At 37.3% G+C, this 15,829-nt stretch overlaps 1 protein-coding gene across 5 annotated transcripts in view; it reads left to right on the plus strand.

The window, feature by feature from the left end:
• LOC136858042 (protein TRC8 homolog) overlaps window positions 1-15,829 on the plus strand; it is a 79,392-nt gene that overhangs the window by 50,226 nt on the left and 13,337 nt on the right. For all 5 annotated transcript variants that reach the window (XM_067137272.2, XM_067137274.2, XM_067137273.2 and 2 more), the window contains one exon: window positions 5,215-5,401. In XM_067137272.2, the coding sequence (XP_066993373.2) occupies window positions 5,215-5,401 (187 nt within the window). The remainder of the gene's footprint in view (window positions 1-5,214; window positions 5,402-15,829) is intronic.

A 15,829-nucleotide genomic window follows, 5' to 3' on the forward strand; every position in this document is an offset into this window, starting at 1 on the left:
ACAGATCTCTGCACATGGTTATGAGGGTGTTTAGGGGTTGTAGTAAGGATGTAAAGGAGAGTGCATATAAGTCTCTGGTAAGACCCCAACTAGAGTATGGTTCCAGTGCATGGGACCCTCACCAGGATTACCTGATTCAAGAACTGGAAAAAATCCAAAGAAAAGCAGCTCGATTTGTTCTGGGTGATTTCCGACAAAATAGTAGCGTTACAAAAATGTTGCAATGTTTGGGTTGGAAAGAATTGAGAGAAAGAAGAAGAGCTGCTCGACTAAGTGGTATGTTCCGAACTGTCAGTGGAGAGATGGCGTGGAATGACATTAGTAGACGAATAAGTTTGAATGGCGTTTATAAAAGTAGGAAAGATCACAATATGAAAATAAAGCTGGAATTCAAGAGGACAAACTGGGGCAAATATTCATTTATAGGAAGGGGAGTTAGGGATTGGAATAACTTACCAAGGGAGATGTTCAATAAATTTCCAATTTCTTTGAAATCATTTAGGAAAAGGCTCGGAAAGCAACAGATAGGGAATCTGCCACCTGGGCGACTGCCCTAAATGCAGATCAGTATTGATTGATTGATTGATTGATTGATTGATTGATTGATTGATTGATTGATTGATTGATTGATTGATTGATTGATTGATTGATTGATTGATTGATTGATTGATTGATTGGCTGGCTGGCCACAGATCTAAATAATCACTGTTAACATTAATCAGAGAACAAAGTGGAAGAGGTCTGGCCCTTCAAGAATGAAGATATTGATACAAGAAAGGGAAGAACCATGAAATAATAATAATAATAATAATAATAATAATAATAATAATAATAATAATAATAATAATAATAATAATAATAATAATAATAATCAAGAAAATGGAAGTCACTTTCCAAACCACCCGCAACATATACAACAAAAAGTGGTTTTCCCTGAACACAAAAATTCGTCACTACAACACTGTCATCAAACCAGTATCGCTGTATGCATCTGAATGCCTTACCCTATCCGAGAAATGTTTGCTTGCAGATTTAGACAGGAAAGAAAGATCCTACACATCATACTTGGCCCAAACTATAAAAATGGCATCTACATTAGAAAATCCAGGCAAGAAGTATACTCCAAGGTAGAGAAAATCACGGACACAATGCGTAAAGGCAGAGTTCGCTTCTATGATCATATACGACGGATGATCGACTCTCGATGGACGAAACATATCTTCATTGTATTTGACTCAAAACCAACAACGGCAATGCCATGGTACGTTAATGTCAAGAAAGATCTTAAAGAACTGGGCCTACAAGCAGAAGATGCACAAGATCGAAATCTTTTCAGAGCAGCCATCAAGACTTTTGGGACTTTCCGGAACGAAAAACAGGCAACTGGTGCTAAATGGACAGAAGAATGTCGTGCTAAGCACAGTGAGCTGATGAAGACGGTGTGGATCAAGCGAAAAATGAACAAATGCCAGAATGTAAAGTGAGACTTATCGTGGTCCCTAGTTGGCCGATTAGCAAAGATGAATGAATGAATAATAATAATAATAATAATAATAATAATAATAATAATAATAATAATAATAATAATAATAATAATAATGTCCCAGCTAAGACGTGCAGGTATTTCTGATTTTACGTCATTTAGGTTGCCTGATGACAGAGAAGTAGCAACTCTTTTGGGTGACCTATGACTTTTTGATTTTGTCAGGTAAGCACCAAATGTATCACTAGAGATCTCTTACATGCCAATATCATACAACATGGAGTGCTGAAAGAAGATTTTTCCAGCCTTTAAATATCTGACTACCTCTACCAGGTACCAGGGATCTTGTGATCCAGAGAGAGGCCAACACTCTTAACACTGATCTACAGAGGGAGCATGAGAATGAGACTCCTCAGGCTTCACAAACTGGTGAGATCAGAGGAATACAACAGTTGACCAAGGGAGCTCGGATACAAAATATGAAAGAGAGGATCATGGCAATAGGAAGGCAATGGGAAGGAAAATCCAATGGAGGCTGGTTCTTTGTTGTTGATTGTTCATGTCTATTTTTGATGTGACGTCTCATTCTGCAGGCTTGCATGCACAGAAAGTTGGCATTAAATTTAGCGCCATGATACAACCTATCTCTGCAGGGTCCTCATGCAATGATTGCTCCATTATGCACACTCAGTACACTTCGGATTGCTGTAGTAAGTGAACGTGACGAGCGATTTAAAAGATTCTTCTCTTGTTTTGTTTGCCAATAGATAGGCAAACAAATATATGAATCGCTTGATGTTGTAAGGGGACTTCTAACAACTTCTAGATTTTACAGGAGAAGAAAAAACTGCCTAGATGATGGAAAATATCAATCTATGTTTTACGCTTCTGCCAGTGCATGATGCCTATACTAATGCACACTCCAGTGCATGAAAATACAAAATCCAATTCATAGATTATGAAAAAATGACAGATGTTAGTTTCAAGTCCCCTTGGTACATCAAGAGGAGTGAACTTTGGAACTTTGAATACAAACTTCCATATAACACCCATAAATAATTACAAAATGTATTGTTATTGCTTTTGAAATTTATAAATACAATTCTCAGTATGAACACTGAACCAATACTTAATTTTACAAAGGAAAAATTAAATGTATCCTCCTAATTCAAAACAAAAACATAAATCCATCGTTAGATGGAGCAATCAAATTTAAACATGTTTCAACTCGTTTGAGCCATCTTCAGTGAAATAAGGGGAGGGTTAAAGAAATCTACATAATACAAGCTAAAAATGTGCTAAAAACATAATGAAGGAACGGAAGAAAAACAAAAGACATGTCAGAAATAAAACAATAACAATATACAATATTTACATCACTAGATGGAGCAATAAGTAACTCACTGAGATGAATTCAGTGAAAAAAGTGTGTGAAACCTAAGAAAACAAAATAAAATAAAATAAATGATACAGACGGAAACAAAACAATAAGTGCTAATAGTGAGGTTGCGCACCTCTTAGTTTAAAACTTGTACTTTGATAACAATTCAAAAACAAGACAAAATCACGGTGTTGAAAATTCAGGCTGACAGTCTGTCTTTGTAGAAACTCCCATCATCAAGAATGGCTAGGAGGGGAGCGAAAAAGCTTGAGAAACCAAGTTTGAGGGGAGTGAATGTGCCAGGTGAAATGTATGTGATAAATGATGGAAAAATGCCAATGAATTTAAAAATTTTAGAATAGCAGCATTCTCAATTTCTTCTCAGTTTAGCGGTCCCGTTCTTGAAGATTGTTTCCAATGTTGGCTAGGTGTGCTTGCCTCATTTTAAACGGTTGGGAGGGCAGCGACCACCTTTTAAGTACCGTAAGTTTAAAGATTTCTTCATTCCCATTCACATAACGGTCTGGAAGTGTTCTTTCGTTTAATCATCTATAATTACCACATGGGCATATTGTGTCATCCTTTTTGGGGGCCATGTGCAGAGGACTACCCAGCAATTGCCTGGTGTGAAAATGGAAAACTACAAAAAACCATCTTCAGGGCTGCCGACAGTGGGGTTCAAACCCACTATCTCCCAAATACTGGATACTGGCCGCACTTAAGTGACTGCAGCTATTGAACTCGGTTGGTGGAATTTTAATGCTACCTTATTTGCTTCTGGTCGGTCTTTGGGCATGCTTTCATTGTTCACCGTATTTTCTCCCAATCACGTCGGGTCACCAATATATAACACTTTTGTTTGTTTTATAGTCTGGGTGTGATTTTACACATGACACACACACACACAGACACTACCCATCTATATTTTACCAACTTTAGAAAAACTAAAATCTTTCAATAGTAAAAAAAAAATAAAAAATAAAAATAAATTAAAAAAAATAAGACTCTGTGGCCTTTACAGAGTAAACATGGAGAAGAATAAACCAAGTGAGTTGGCCATGTGGTTAGGGTTGCGCAGCTTTGAGCCTGTATTCAGGATATAGTGGGTTCGAACTCCACTGTCGGGAGCCTTGAAGATAGTTTTACCGGACGAGTTGGCCGTGCGGTTAGGGTCGCACAGCTGTAAGCTTACACCTGGTAGATAGTATGTTTGAACCCCACTGTCAGCAGCCCTGAAGATGGTTTTCCATGGTTTCCCACTTTCCTAGCCCTAGGAACTCGCTGTCATAAATAATGACCATTAATAAATAATGACCATTAATGGACAATAACAATGCTTATTTTTTACTTATTATGTTTCAGAGAATCTCAAGTAACATGCATGTAAATAAAATCTTGTTCAATACTTACAAAAAATGGCACCTTAACTAAGGCCAGGGTCGCTTCCTTTCCACTACTAGCCCTTTCCTATCCCATGGTCGGCATAAGACCTGTCTGTGTCTGTGCGACATAAAGCAAATAGAAAGAAAAAAGGAGAAGAATAACTCCCCAACTTGGCTGCTTATAAATAAGGGATCATCATCACCATAACTACGGATAACTTGTAATAGCTCATTTTAGAGATGGTTAAGGTTTTGAACAGAATGTTACCACAATTTACTAACAATAATTTTCTTTGCATATTTTTGTATGTGTTTACTTTTCTTCATTCTTTCTCATTATCATAATTTAACCCTTATGCTGTGCAATTAATTATTGACTCATTTGTGAAAGAATGCAGTTTTTAAGACAAAAAAATTAATGTTTCCAAATCAAGTATTTTGTGCTCTATGCATGTTCGAGTGGGAAATAGGAATTCGCTGCCGTAAATAATGACTGTTAATAGACAATAACAATACTTATTGTTGACTTATTATGTTTCAGAGAATCTCAAGTAACACATGTAAATAAAATCTTGTTCAATACTTACAAGCAATGGCACTCTAAAAAATATATTACAGTAGAAGAAATGTGCGGTCTTAACAGCCAAACAAACTCCTCAAGCAATTGACATGGCAACACTTTGCCACCAAAGTACTGTTTTTCTGGTTCAGGGAGTAAAGTACAGTAACACTGCAAACAACAAAGATTTTGTCAGAAGTGAACTTAAGTCAAATAGTGTAGTGAAATGAAAAAATTACATTCAGCTAACACGGGATGTCACAGCATAAGGGTTAAGCACTTTTATTCTGTAACTATTTGTATTTATCTGAAGAATGGTATTCAGTACTTCTTTAACATAAAAATAAGGATAATTTCTCAAACACTTTGCTTATGAATGTAACACTAATGAATATATTTGTCTTTTTAGAGACAGCTGGGAAGGAGAACATTGTAGTATACTTCATACAACAGTTGGAACTGAACCTCTTTGATGGACTGGAAGAATACTGGATACCACTGATACTGAATAGTATAACAGTGTTGTTGACACTTGGCAACGTAGTTATAGCTTTTTACAATAATATAGAGAACCTACCTCTATGTCTCATTGTCTCGTAAGTATCAGCATCTCATTTAAACTGTAATCACTTTGGTCCTAGAAATTATTCTTTTCCTCTTTGATGTATAATTTCTTGAATAGTGACCATCATTATAGTTGCACTTGAAAACTGGTTTTAAACATTTAAATACTCTATCAAGCTTGGTGTTTTCAATACGTTACTTATTAAAAGTGTATCATTTATTTTTAATAATAGTAATATAGTTAAGAAATAGGATGTCATAAAGTTATTAGAGATAAACTATAGAAGTGCTGTAAGGAAAGGAATAGAATCAAGTAATTTAACATACTGTATATATATATTTGCCAGATATTATATTAGGAATTGTAGCTAGGAAGTGATATGGGTGCAGAAATTTTCTGCTGGAACTGGAGTGCTTTATGTAGAGATAGCATAGAATCTATTGAAGTGGGAGTATTCATACTGGTTGAAGGAGAATTTGTTAGCTATGAGAAAGTTAAGGATGAGGAGCATGAAATTCTAGAGTTGGCATGAGGCTGATCTCTAAAGATAATTGGCAACTTGATGGTTTTGGTGTGTACAGGCCTTGAAGGAGTGACACGGACACAGAATTATCTGATAAGATAATCAGCCATGTGAGGAATAACACAGAAAGGAATGTAATTGTAGCAGGTGCACCACACCCAGCAACAACAATGGTGATGGAGGATAACAGCACAGGAAATTGTAGAACGTACTGCAGGCACTGCCCATTGTCAACAGGTGGAGAAAAAAGATTAGGCCAGTTAAAATTCGACGAACTATGTAAGCTACACACCGCTACTCTACTGTACAGACTGCTGAATGAATAAACATCCCATTACCTTTGTTTAACACACTTTCCCTCTTTCACGTACCAGTTCTCATACCATCGCCATTCCCAATAACAAAACTGCTCTTTTCTACCGGTCATTCCAAGTGTCGGCTACCAAACTCTCGAACTCTATAAATCTGAAGACCTTCAGATCTACTTGTTGAAATTATTTCTCAAACTATAGAATTACCTGAGTGAATGATATATGATGGTCTGAGTAATTGGCTATATTTGTTAAGATTTTAAGTTAGACATTATAGATATATTTACAGTAGTTTAAATTAATTAAGTTGCATTGGTAAAATAAGATTACTATCGGGGTGAGATAAATAAAATCATTAAAATTTAAACTGGGCAAACACACTACCTTAGAATATGATAAAATAATAAATAATGAACACACTGGTAATCTGAATAAATCAGTACCATTAATGCATAATTTAGGTCATCATAAATATATTCTGGAATCAAATCCCTGTTCTTTAAACACAACTCTTGCCTAATGGCATTGTAGATCAGGAGAAAGTCGCCCGCCATGCTGCGTCAGTTCACGTTTCAAAACAACACGTCTGTTCTCTGCATGGATGGCAACTAACTGACTCACGTTATAATTCTTACTGCAAGGTAGCATTCGATATGCAGCAGCATCAGACAGTGTTGCCAACTCACAAGTTTAAGCACAGAATAAATACAGTACTTATCGGAGTCCACAGTAGGGAAAATAGTTCACTTACACACAGGAAATAAATTAGTGCTTTTGTCCAATATAATAATATGATGTACTGTTAGTAACGGTACAAAGGTGATCTCAATTTACCAAATGTTAACTGGGAAGGAAATGCGAATGACAAGAAAGCATGACCAATAAATGGTAAATAAGTTAATATTGTAAGGACAGCTGAATCCAAAAGTGATGGAACAAGCTAGAGGGAAAAATATTCTAGATGTACTTACTTATTCTTTCCCATGCAGGACCTTGACCTCTCTGGCAATTGTAGACCTATCTTCCTGATCTTCAGCACACTTCCTTTATCTTCTTATTCCCACCTTTATTAAATCCTAATACACATCATCCAGCCATTTCCATCTTCTGCGACCTGGATTTCCTTTTTTAGATTTACTTGACAGAGCTATCATCTGGCCTCTCTACATGTTCAAACCACCTTAATATATTTCAGATACAATATTTGGATACCCATAGAGTTCCTCCAGGTCTCTGTTTTTTCATGTTGTCCACTGTTCCCCTTCATTCATTGGACCAAAAATCTTTCTCATTATTATTTCTCTTCCATCTGTTCAACAGTACTTCATCTGCTCTAGTCATTGCCCATGTTTCAGAAGCATAAGTTACCAGTGGTCATAGTAGTACTGTTTGATAAACTGCCTGCTTCAGTCTTCTACTAAGGCTGTGTGATCTGAGCACTTTCAGCAAAGCAAAGTAAGCTCTCTTGACTGCAGTAATCCTAGATTTTATTTTCCCTTTCATGTCATTATCTTTTGTCACCAGCACCCTGAACTTCCATGTTTGATGCCATTTAACTTTATGAGTGTATCTTCCATAATTGTGCTCCTCCTAGATGAGAACAAATATTGAAATTTATTATTATTCATTCTAAGTCCCATTTTTCCTGTCTCCTTTTTTAATCTGTTCAGTCCTTCCTCTCTGGGTCTTACAGTCTTTGAGAAAGAATATCAATATCATCAGCATAGATTATATTCGGAGTTACACAGTTGAACAGAGTACCACCTTGATTACTTTTTCATTACATGTTCCAGAACCACATTGAAGAGTACAGTGGATAACACATCCCACTGCCCAGACCTTGGTTTACTTCGAATTGTCTAGTAAGATTTTCTTCTGCTTTAACCATTCATTTTGTATTCCAGAGAGTCATTTTCACCAGTCTTATCAATTTAGCTGGGAACTCCATGTACATCATTGTTTGATACATTTCCCTCCTTTTCACACTATCATAAACCTGCTGGAAATATACAAACAGCTGGTGTACATCCACATTATATTCATGGCACTCCTCCATTATTTGCCTGACAGTGAAGATGGGGTCTATTGTTGATCAACCCTGTTAAAAGCCACTCTGGTAGTCTCCAAGTGGAGTAAATCTCATAGGAAAAACCTTGACAAAGACCTTATAAAGCACACTAAGCAAAGATATCCCTCTATAATATTCACAGTTTGCTTTTTCTTCTCCTTACGAATTAAGCAAATAATTGCTGAGCTCCAATGCTCTGGCATTTGTTCTGATTCCCACACTTCCACAATTAGCTGGGAAACCAGGTGTATAAGTTGATTGCTTCCATATTTGATCATCTCTGTTGAAATATGATTACTTCCTGGAGCCTTGTTATTCTTCAAGTATTTAATTGCCATCCTCACTTTCTTCTATGGATGGTGCAGCAGCATTCAACAGTTCACTAAACTATTCAGCCCATTGGTCAGGAATCTGGTCTCTTCCACCAATCATATTTCCTTCTTTGTCTGTACAGAATATAGTATATGGTTGAAAAATCCCAAATCACAGCCAGCTCCTCTACTACTGTCACATGCAGGATAACAGATGCATGTCTCCAATTGATTACTACATGGTCTATATGATTAAAGGTGCTACCAGCTGGTGAACACGAAGTGGCTTTCCTGATATTCTTTCTCTGAAACCATGCACTCTTCAACAACATTGAGTTTTCCATTACAAAATCAGTCAGCCTTTGTTCTTTCTCATTTGACACATCATGCAAGCTTTTCTCAATTGTGTCCCTATAGGCTTCTTCCTTGTCCATCTCAAAAGTGAAATCTGCAAGTATTTATTTATAATATGGCTTTTAGTGCTGGGAGTATCTGAGGACAGGTTTGGCTCACCAGGTGCAGGTCTTTCTATTTGATGCCCATAGGTGGCTTGTGTGTCTAGATGTGGATGATGATGATAATGAGGTAGGAAGAGGGTGAAAGCCAGTGTTGACACATAGCCTACTCCTGGCAAATGACACCAAGGGGTCTGCTCTAAGCTTTATGCCCTAATCCGATGGACGAATCACCATCAAAAGTGTCATATGCCCTCACTCCATATGAACACTGCAGAGAGGTTTTGAATTTAATCCAGGCTTTTGGCACACAATCTAGTGATTAGAAATTGTATACCACTACCTCCCCTACTCTGCTGGCCAACATTCTGATGGTGAAAGTTTTTTCGACCAATGGGACTAGAACCAGCTAACCATGGAGTCAGACCATATAAAATTCAATGCTTTAATGATCATGGCCACCAGATTTTCCAAGTATAAATCTTACATCATGTCATGGGATGCACTCCATTTCTTGTTCCAATTGTCCATAGAATATATCTATCTCTTCATCCTCAGCATCTTTTGTAGTTTCAAACACACACAAAAATGATGTTGAAAAAAAAGGGCCTTCATTCTTGGAGTACATTTTCTTTCATTTACAGGCATAAAATTCAAAACCACTGACTGATATCTGTTATCTACAAGAAAGCCTGTGTCACCTATTGTACCTCTAGCTCCTCAACTATGCAGAATTGTATGTTTACAACTTCTGAAAACACCCTTTACTTTCAATCTGACTTCCTGAATCATTGATATTCCAATACTGTATTTCTCCATTTCTTGTTTCAGGAGAGGAAGGGATCTAATGAGGAAGGTACGGTTGAAGCTCTGGTCAAGAGTGACTCAATTTTTAGGCATGTGGGGAAATTGTGTGGATGAAAGGGAACCAGGAATTAAGGCAGATGTTGAGGAAAATAGAAGGGAAGGAGGAGGGTAAGGAGAAGGTGGTAATTTTTTACATTGGTACCAACAATGAACAGCAAGCAGGAATAGGTACTAACATAACTGGGGATGTGTGGGACCTAGTAATGGCAGTACAGGAGAAGTTTAAGGAAGCATAGATTCTTATCAGTGGGATACTGTATAGAAGGGATACTGGCTGAAGGGTGATTCGGGATTTAAATGAGACTATCAAATGGGTATGTGGGAGACTGGGACTGAGATTTGTAAATCCTAGTGGGAGGTTAAGAGATAGGGATTTACATTCAGATGGCTTTCACTTGAAACTCAAAGCTACATGTAGGTTAGGTGGTTTATTTAGAAGAATTATAGGTGGGCACATTTCAGAGAAATAGTGGTGATGGCATTATAGGAAACAGGAAGTCAAGTAAGGATGACATAAAATTATTAGTGGTGAACTGTAGAAGAATAGATATGTATATTTATCTGATATTGTAATAGGAATTATGGCTGAAAAGTGATACGGTATTATGAATGTGTAAATCTTCTCAGAGAAATGTAGTGATTACCATAGGGACAGGTTAGGAATGGTAGAAGGGAGAGAATTTGTAAGCTACGAAAAAGTTAAGGATGAGAAACATGAAATTCTAGGTGTCTCTAAAGATAATAGGCATCTTGATGTTTTTGCAGTGTACGGACCTGACACAGCTGGTACTGACACTGATGTGGAATTTCAAGATATCAGCTATGTGGAGAATGACACAGAAATAAATGTTATTGTAGTGGGTGATCTCAATTTACCAAATGTTAACTGAGAAGGGAATGCAAACAACAGAAAGCATGACCAACAAATGGTGAACAAGTTAATATGGGAAGGACAGCTGAAGCAGAAAGTTATGGAACCAATCAGAAGGAAAAATATTCTAGATGTGGTGCTAATAAGGCCAGATGAGCTCTATAGAGAAACTGAAGTGTCATGTGCTATAAGATTTTTTCATAGATAAAAATAAATGTGGTAGAAAGGATTGTAAAATTAGGGCTTATAGGCAATACCATAAGGTTACTAGGAATGGCATGGGGGGAGTTTTTAAAAGGGAATTATGACAACTGGAAAATTGTAAATAAAAATGTAAACAGCCATGAACAATTGTTGAGGAGTGTGAAAACAGGTATGTACCTTTAAAAGTGGTAAGGAATGGAAGGAATGGTAAGGACCCATTTTATTATAACAAGAAAATATAGAGATTGAGAAGGAGGTACAAATTAGAAAGAAAAAGAGTTACGAATGGTTGTGGGAGTAAGGAGAGATTGCAGTATTTTCAAAAGTTCACAAATCATAAATGACCACAAGGATCCTGAATGTTTACAATTTAGATGATGATAACCGAAAATATTTAAAATATTGCAAAGAAAGAAACTATTAAATGATTTATCATTTAGGAGTAGTATAAGTGATGGTTTAAAATACACTAGAGTCCCGTTAATCCTAACCCCGTTAATCCGAAAGTCCGGTTAATCCAAACTGAAATCATTTTTTTTTAAAGTTCTCCTTATTGAAATGAAAGAACATGTTATAGAATGAAGATTTACTTGCATTTGATTAGTCATATTTTATTAGAGTAACTTAATGTAAACATAATTACACATCATAAACCATCAATCACTGGTCGTTTATCTTTACAAAGTCTGTTAGTTTATTAGTTTATTTTGCCATAGTGATTAGAACCTACTCGAAGATGCATTGTTAAACCAGCGTCTCATAAACATCACATCAGTGGGCGTAGCAGCGGAGTGTTGCTCGACGTAGCGTACGGCAAATTCTAAGGCGGCCGCGGCAACTGAATGTGACACTAGTTGTTCATTGTGGTCTTCTCCATCGTCACTCTGCTCCTCATCAACTCCAGATTCTTTCTCCACCATAGCTACAATTTCTTGGTCTGTTTGTAATTGATGACAGTCAGCTTCCATCCACTCACTTCCTGGTGCAGTCCGGGGGTATTTGAAGGTGCTCAAATACGTCAGCCTCGTGTAATTATATTTACTGGCACATAAAAGAACTCCTGCGGGAGAAAATCTCGGCACCTAGGCGTCTCCGGAAACCATAAAAGTAGTTAGTGAGACGTAAAAACAATAACATTATTATTAGAAAATATTTTCCGGTTAATCCAAAAATTTCGTAATCCGAACAGACTCCGGTCCCAATTAGTTCGGATTAACGAGACTCTACTGTAGTCCCTACACCTTTTAAAATGTCCCATCATTTTTTCCAGAGTCATGGACCAATTTTTCTAGGCGAATGTTATGTCTCTCACTCAGATATGGGATGCATGATTCATAAATACTCTTCTTTTCCTGATCACTTCCTTGGCCTGGGATAAGTCTCTTTTATACCAGATGGTTGGATCAAGAATAACAGCTGTTTGAGTCAGCTGGTGGATGGCAACAATATCTGCTCTTCTGGTGGACCCGTGGAAGAGATACAGTGTACTTCTTCATAAACTCTCCACTTCAAATCTCCCAGTACAGAGGTTATCACTATGTGATGACAGGTGTTCTTTAGCAATTCTCCTTTGTGACAGTATCCTAATGCATGACCAAGAGTTTCATTCATGCCACAGTCTGAATGATGGCAGGAGATTGTGCCAGGACATCTACCAGGAAGTGCTCAAACCACCAAGATGCTGCACAACATTTTGAGAGCATTTCTTCATTCAGAGTAGGGTAGTCCTTTCCGGTTACTTATCCAGAAGTTTGCTTTAGGGTGATTGCATAAACTTCAATGCCTTTCCCTCTTAAAGAGTGTAGTCTCCAAGTATGGAAGCTTTGTTCTCATAGTAGGTTACGAATTTGCCAACCAGTCAATGGATTATTAGTATCATCAATATCTAACTTCTCCAATACTGATTTCTTTTCTGCCCATAAGTCTCCGATAGTGTGAAGGTGATTGTTTCTAACACGAAGATGGCTGAAGATATTGATGTTTTTTAGAGGAGCTTCCCTCCTGGCTCGCGTAAGACCTATACTTTGGAACATAAATCATTCCATCTGGACAGTCACGAGGGAGACCAATAATTTCTTTGACTTTTACTAGGATATTGAATTTAGCAAAAAAAGAAAATCATCTATGGATATTATTTGAATTTTAGAAAGCAATGAAAGGATATGTATAGATACTTAAAGGCAGAAACTGTTTCCAGGAAGGACATTCCAGAGATCCTTAATGTGAGGACTTACAAAAGGCACTGTATTCAGTCAGCAGTATGTAAAGGTAGCTGAATATAAGGATGATGTCCAGATAGAGGAGACAATTAATACTGGCGAATTACTGAAATTTACCTATGATAATAAAGACATTTAGAAAAAGATACAAAGTTGAAAGCTAGAAAAACAACTGGGATTGATAAGATTTCTGGGGATAAGTTATTTTAAAGGCAATAGGCTGGAATATAGTGCCATATCTGAAGTTGGCATCAACAACCTCCTTAACCGGTCCATGAGACATCAGAGATGATCTGTGTTTACATGGGTAAATCCTGTCAGGCATGTCCATGCCGTGGGGGTGGGCAACGGTAATGTAGTCTAGCTATGGTAGCGGCCAAGTTCTGGTGCGGACCCAGTCCCATGGGGTATAACATGGGCCCCGTACACAGGGATACGTAAGACCTTAACAGCAGTAAAGGCGTAAAATGAAAGCTGAACCGGCGGAGGCGACCCATTTATCTGGGGATAGTACAAAAGGAACCCACTGCCTTGTGGGAAGAGGAGGGATCCTCAAAGGCTAAGGGAGTAAACCCTGAAAGAAAATCCTCTGATGCGTTAGGCTTAGCAGGTTAGCAGAAGAGTGTCATTATATGTTACTTTCAGTCTAAGAATGAGCCTTGGATGGAAGAATACACCAAATTTAGGCCAAATTCCATGTACCCTTGGAACGAATGACAACTCTCCAGAGTTTGAAGATAATCCTAGGAATACAGGAAGTAATATCAGGGAAAGAGAAAATAGTCAGACTGGACTAAAATGCAAACACAAATTGAGAGTAGGAACTCCGTGATAACTCTGACAGGCAAGAGTGAAGATATTGTAGATATGATGAAAAGAAGGAAGATTCATATACTGGGATTGAGCAAGACAAAATGGAAAGGGACAAATTCAAAATTAAGAGGAGGTTACAAACTGTTCTGGCATGGTAATAGAAAGGAAGCACGAAATGGAGTAGGCTGGGTACTCCACAAAGATATCACGCATGTCACAGATGTTACCTTTGTAAATGATAGGATAATGAAAGCCAGAGTAAACCTACAGAAGAATAGTTTTACAATTGTCCAAGTGTATGCCCCTCAGCAAGGATGCAGTGATAATGAGAGAACACAGTTCCTGGATGATTTGAAAGATCAAATACGAGAAGACAGTGTTATGATAATTGGGGATCTGAATGCCCAAGTTAGGGCCAATATGTCTGGGTACGAGTTGGTGATGGGCCCTTTTGGATATGGAACAAGAAATGTAGAGGGTGAACATATTCTAAATTTGAGTGTAAGAAGCAATCTTTTAATAAAAAATACATTCTTCAAAAAATGGGATAGCCATAAGATTACCAGATATGGCTGGGATGGGAAATCAAAGACAGTTATTGATTATGTGATAACCGATAAATTAATTGGAGAAAAAGTGAGGGATACGAAAGTTATCCCAAGTGAAAGCTTAGATAGCGACCACAAACTTCTAGTAGTGGATCTAAACTGCATACTTAAAGCTACACCTGCAGTAAAGAGATTCCCAAAGATTAAAGAATGGAACCTGAAACACAAAGAAATCAAGAAGGATTTTCAAAATTTGATGGCAATTAAATTGCCAAAATATGAGTCAGGTAGTGTTGATGAAGAGTGGAATGCATTTAGAACAACAATAGTTGACTGTGCTATACAGTACAGGTATGAGGTAAAATGAAAGGTAAAATCAAGGAGAAAGAAACAAGTTGATGGAATGATAGATTAAAGCATACAATTGAGGAAGAAACATGGCAAAGGAAAAGATGTTGAAGCTCAGGAAATTGTACCAAAGGATGATGAAAAAATAGGAAGACTGGAACAGGAATAAGAAACTCCAGGTAAAAAGGATAGTGAAAGAAGAGAAAGAGAAGAGCTGGGAACTGTTCACCTAAAGAATTGAGGAAGACAGTAAAGGAAATCAGAAAATGTTATCTGGGTTAATGAAAAGTAAAACATCAAATAGGGAAGAAATTAAAGCTATTGAAACAGAGGACAGGATCATTATCAGAGATATGGTAGGAATCAGAGAAGAGATGAAGAGTTATTTCGGAAAATGATTGAACAGGGAGTGTGAATAAGAACAAGTTACCAAAGTCGCTAATGAATAAGAAGGAACAACCTCCAATTACTTGGAAAGATGCAGAAAACGCCCTGAAGAAAACAAAAAGTCAGTAGGTGAAGATGAACTAACAGCAGGCATGATTAAGGCAGCTGTAATCCCTGGAATACAGTGGTTACATCAAACACTGTGAGTTATATGGCAAGAGAAATAGTTGTCAGATGATGGAAAAATAAGAATTATAATACCATTGTTTAAAAAAAGGAAGTGCACCAATCATAGAGGCATCACCCTTTTGTCATATTGCCTTAAGATAATGGAGAAGATTATAGAACAGAGACTGAGAGAAATAATGGAAGATCAATTTGAAGAGGAACAACATGGATTTAAAAGAAACAGAGGGACCGCAGACCTAATTTTTTCACTCAGGCAGGGAAGGACTTGATAATAGTGTTTTTGGATTTGGAAAAAGCATATGACAGGGTCCATCCATCCATTATCTAAAGGCTAAGCCTTGTTGC

This window comes from Anabrus simplex, chromosome 1 (genome assembly GCF_040414725.1).
Source record: "Anabrus simplex isolate iqAnaSimp1 chromosome 1, ASM4041472v1, whole genome shotgun sequence".
NCBI lineage: Eukaryota > Metazoa > Arthropoda > Insecta > Orthoptera > Tettigoniidae > Anabrus > Anabrus simplex.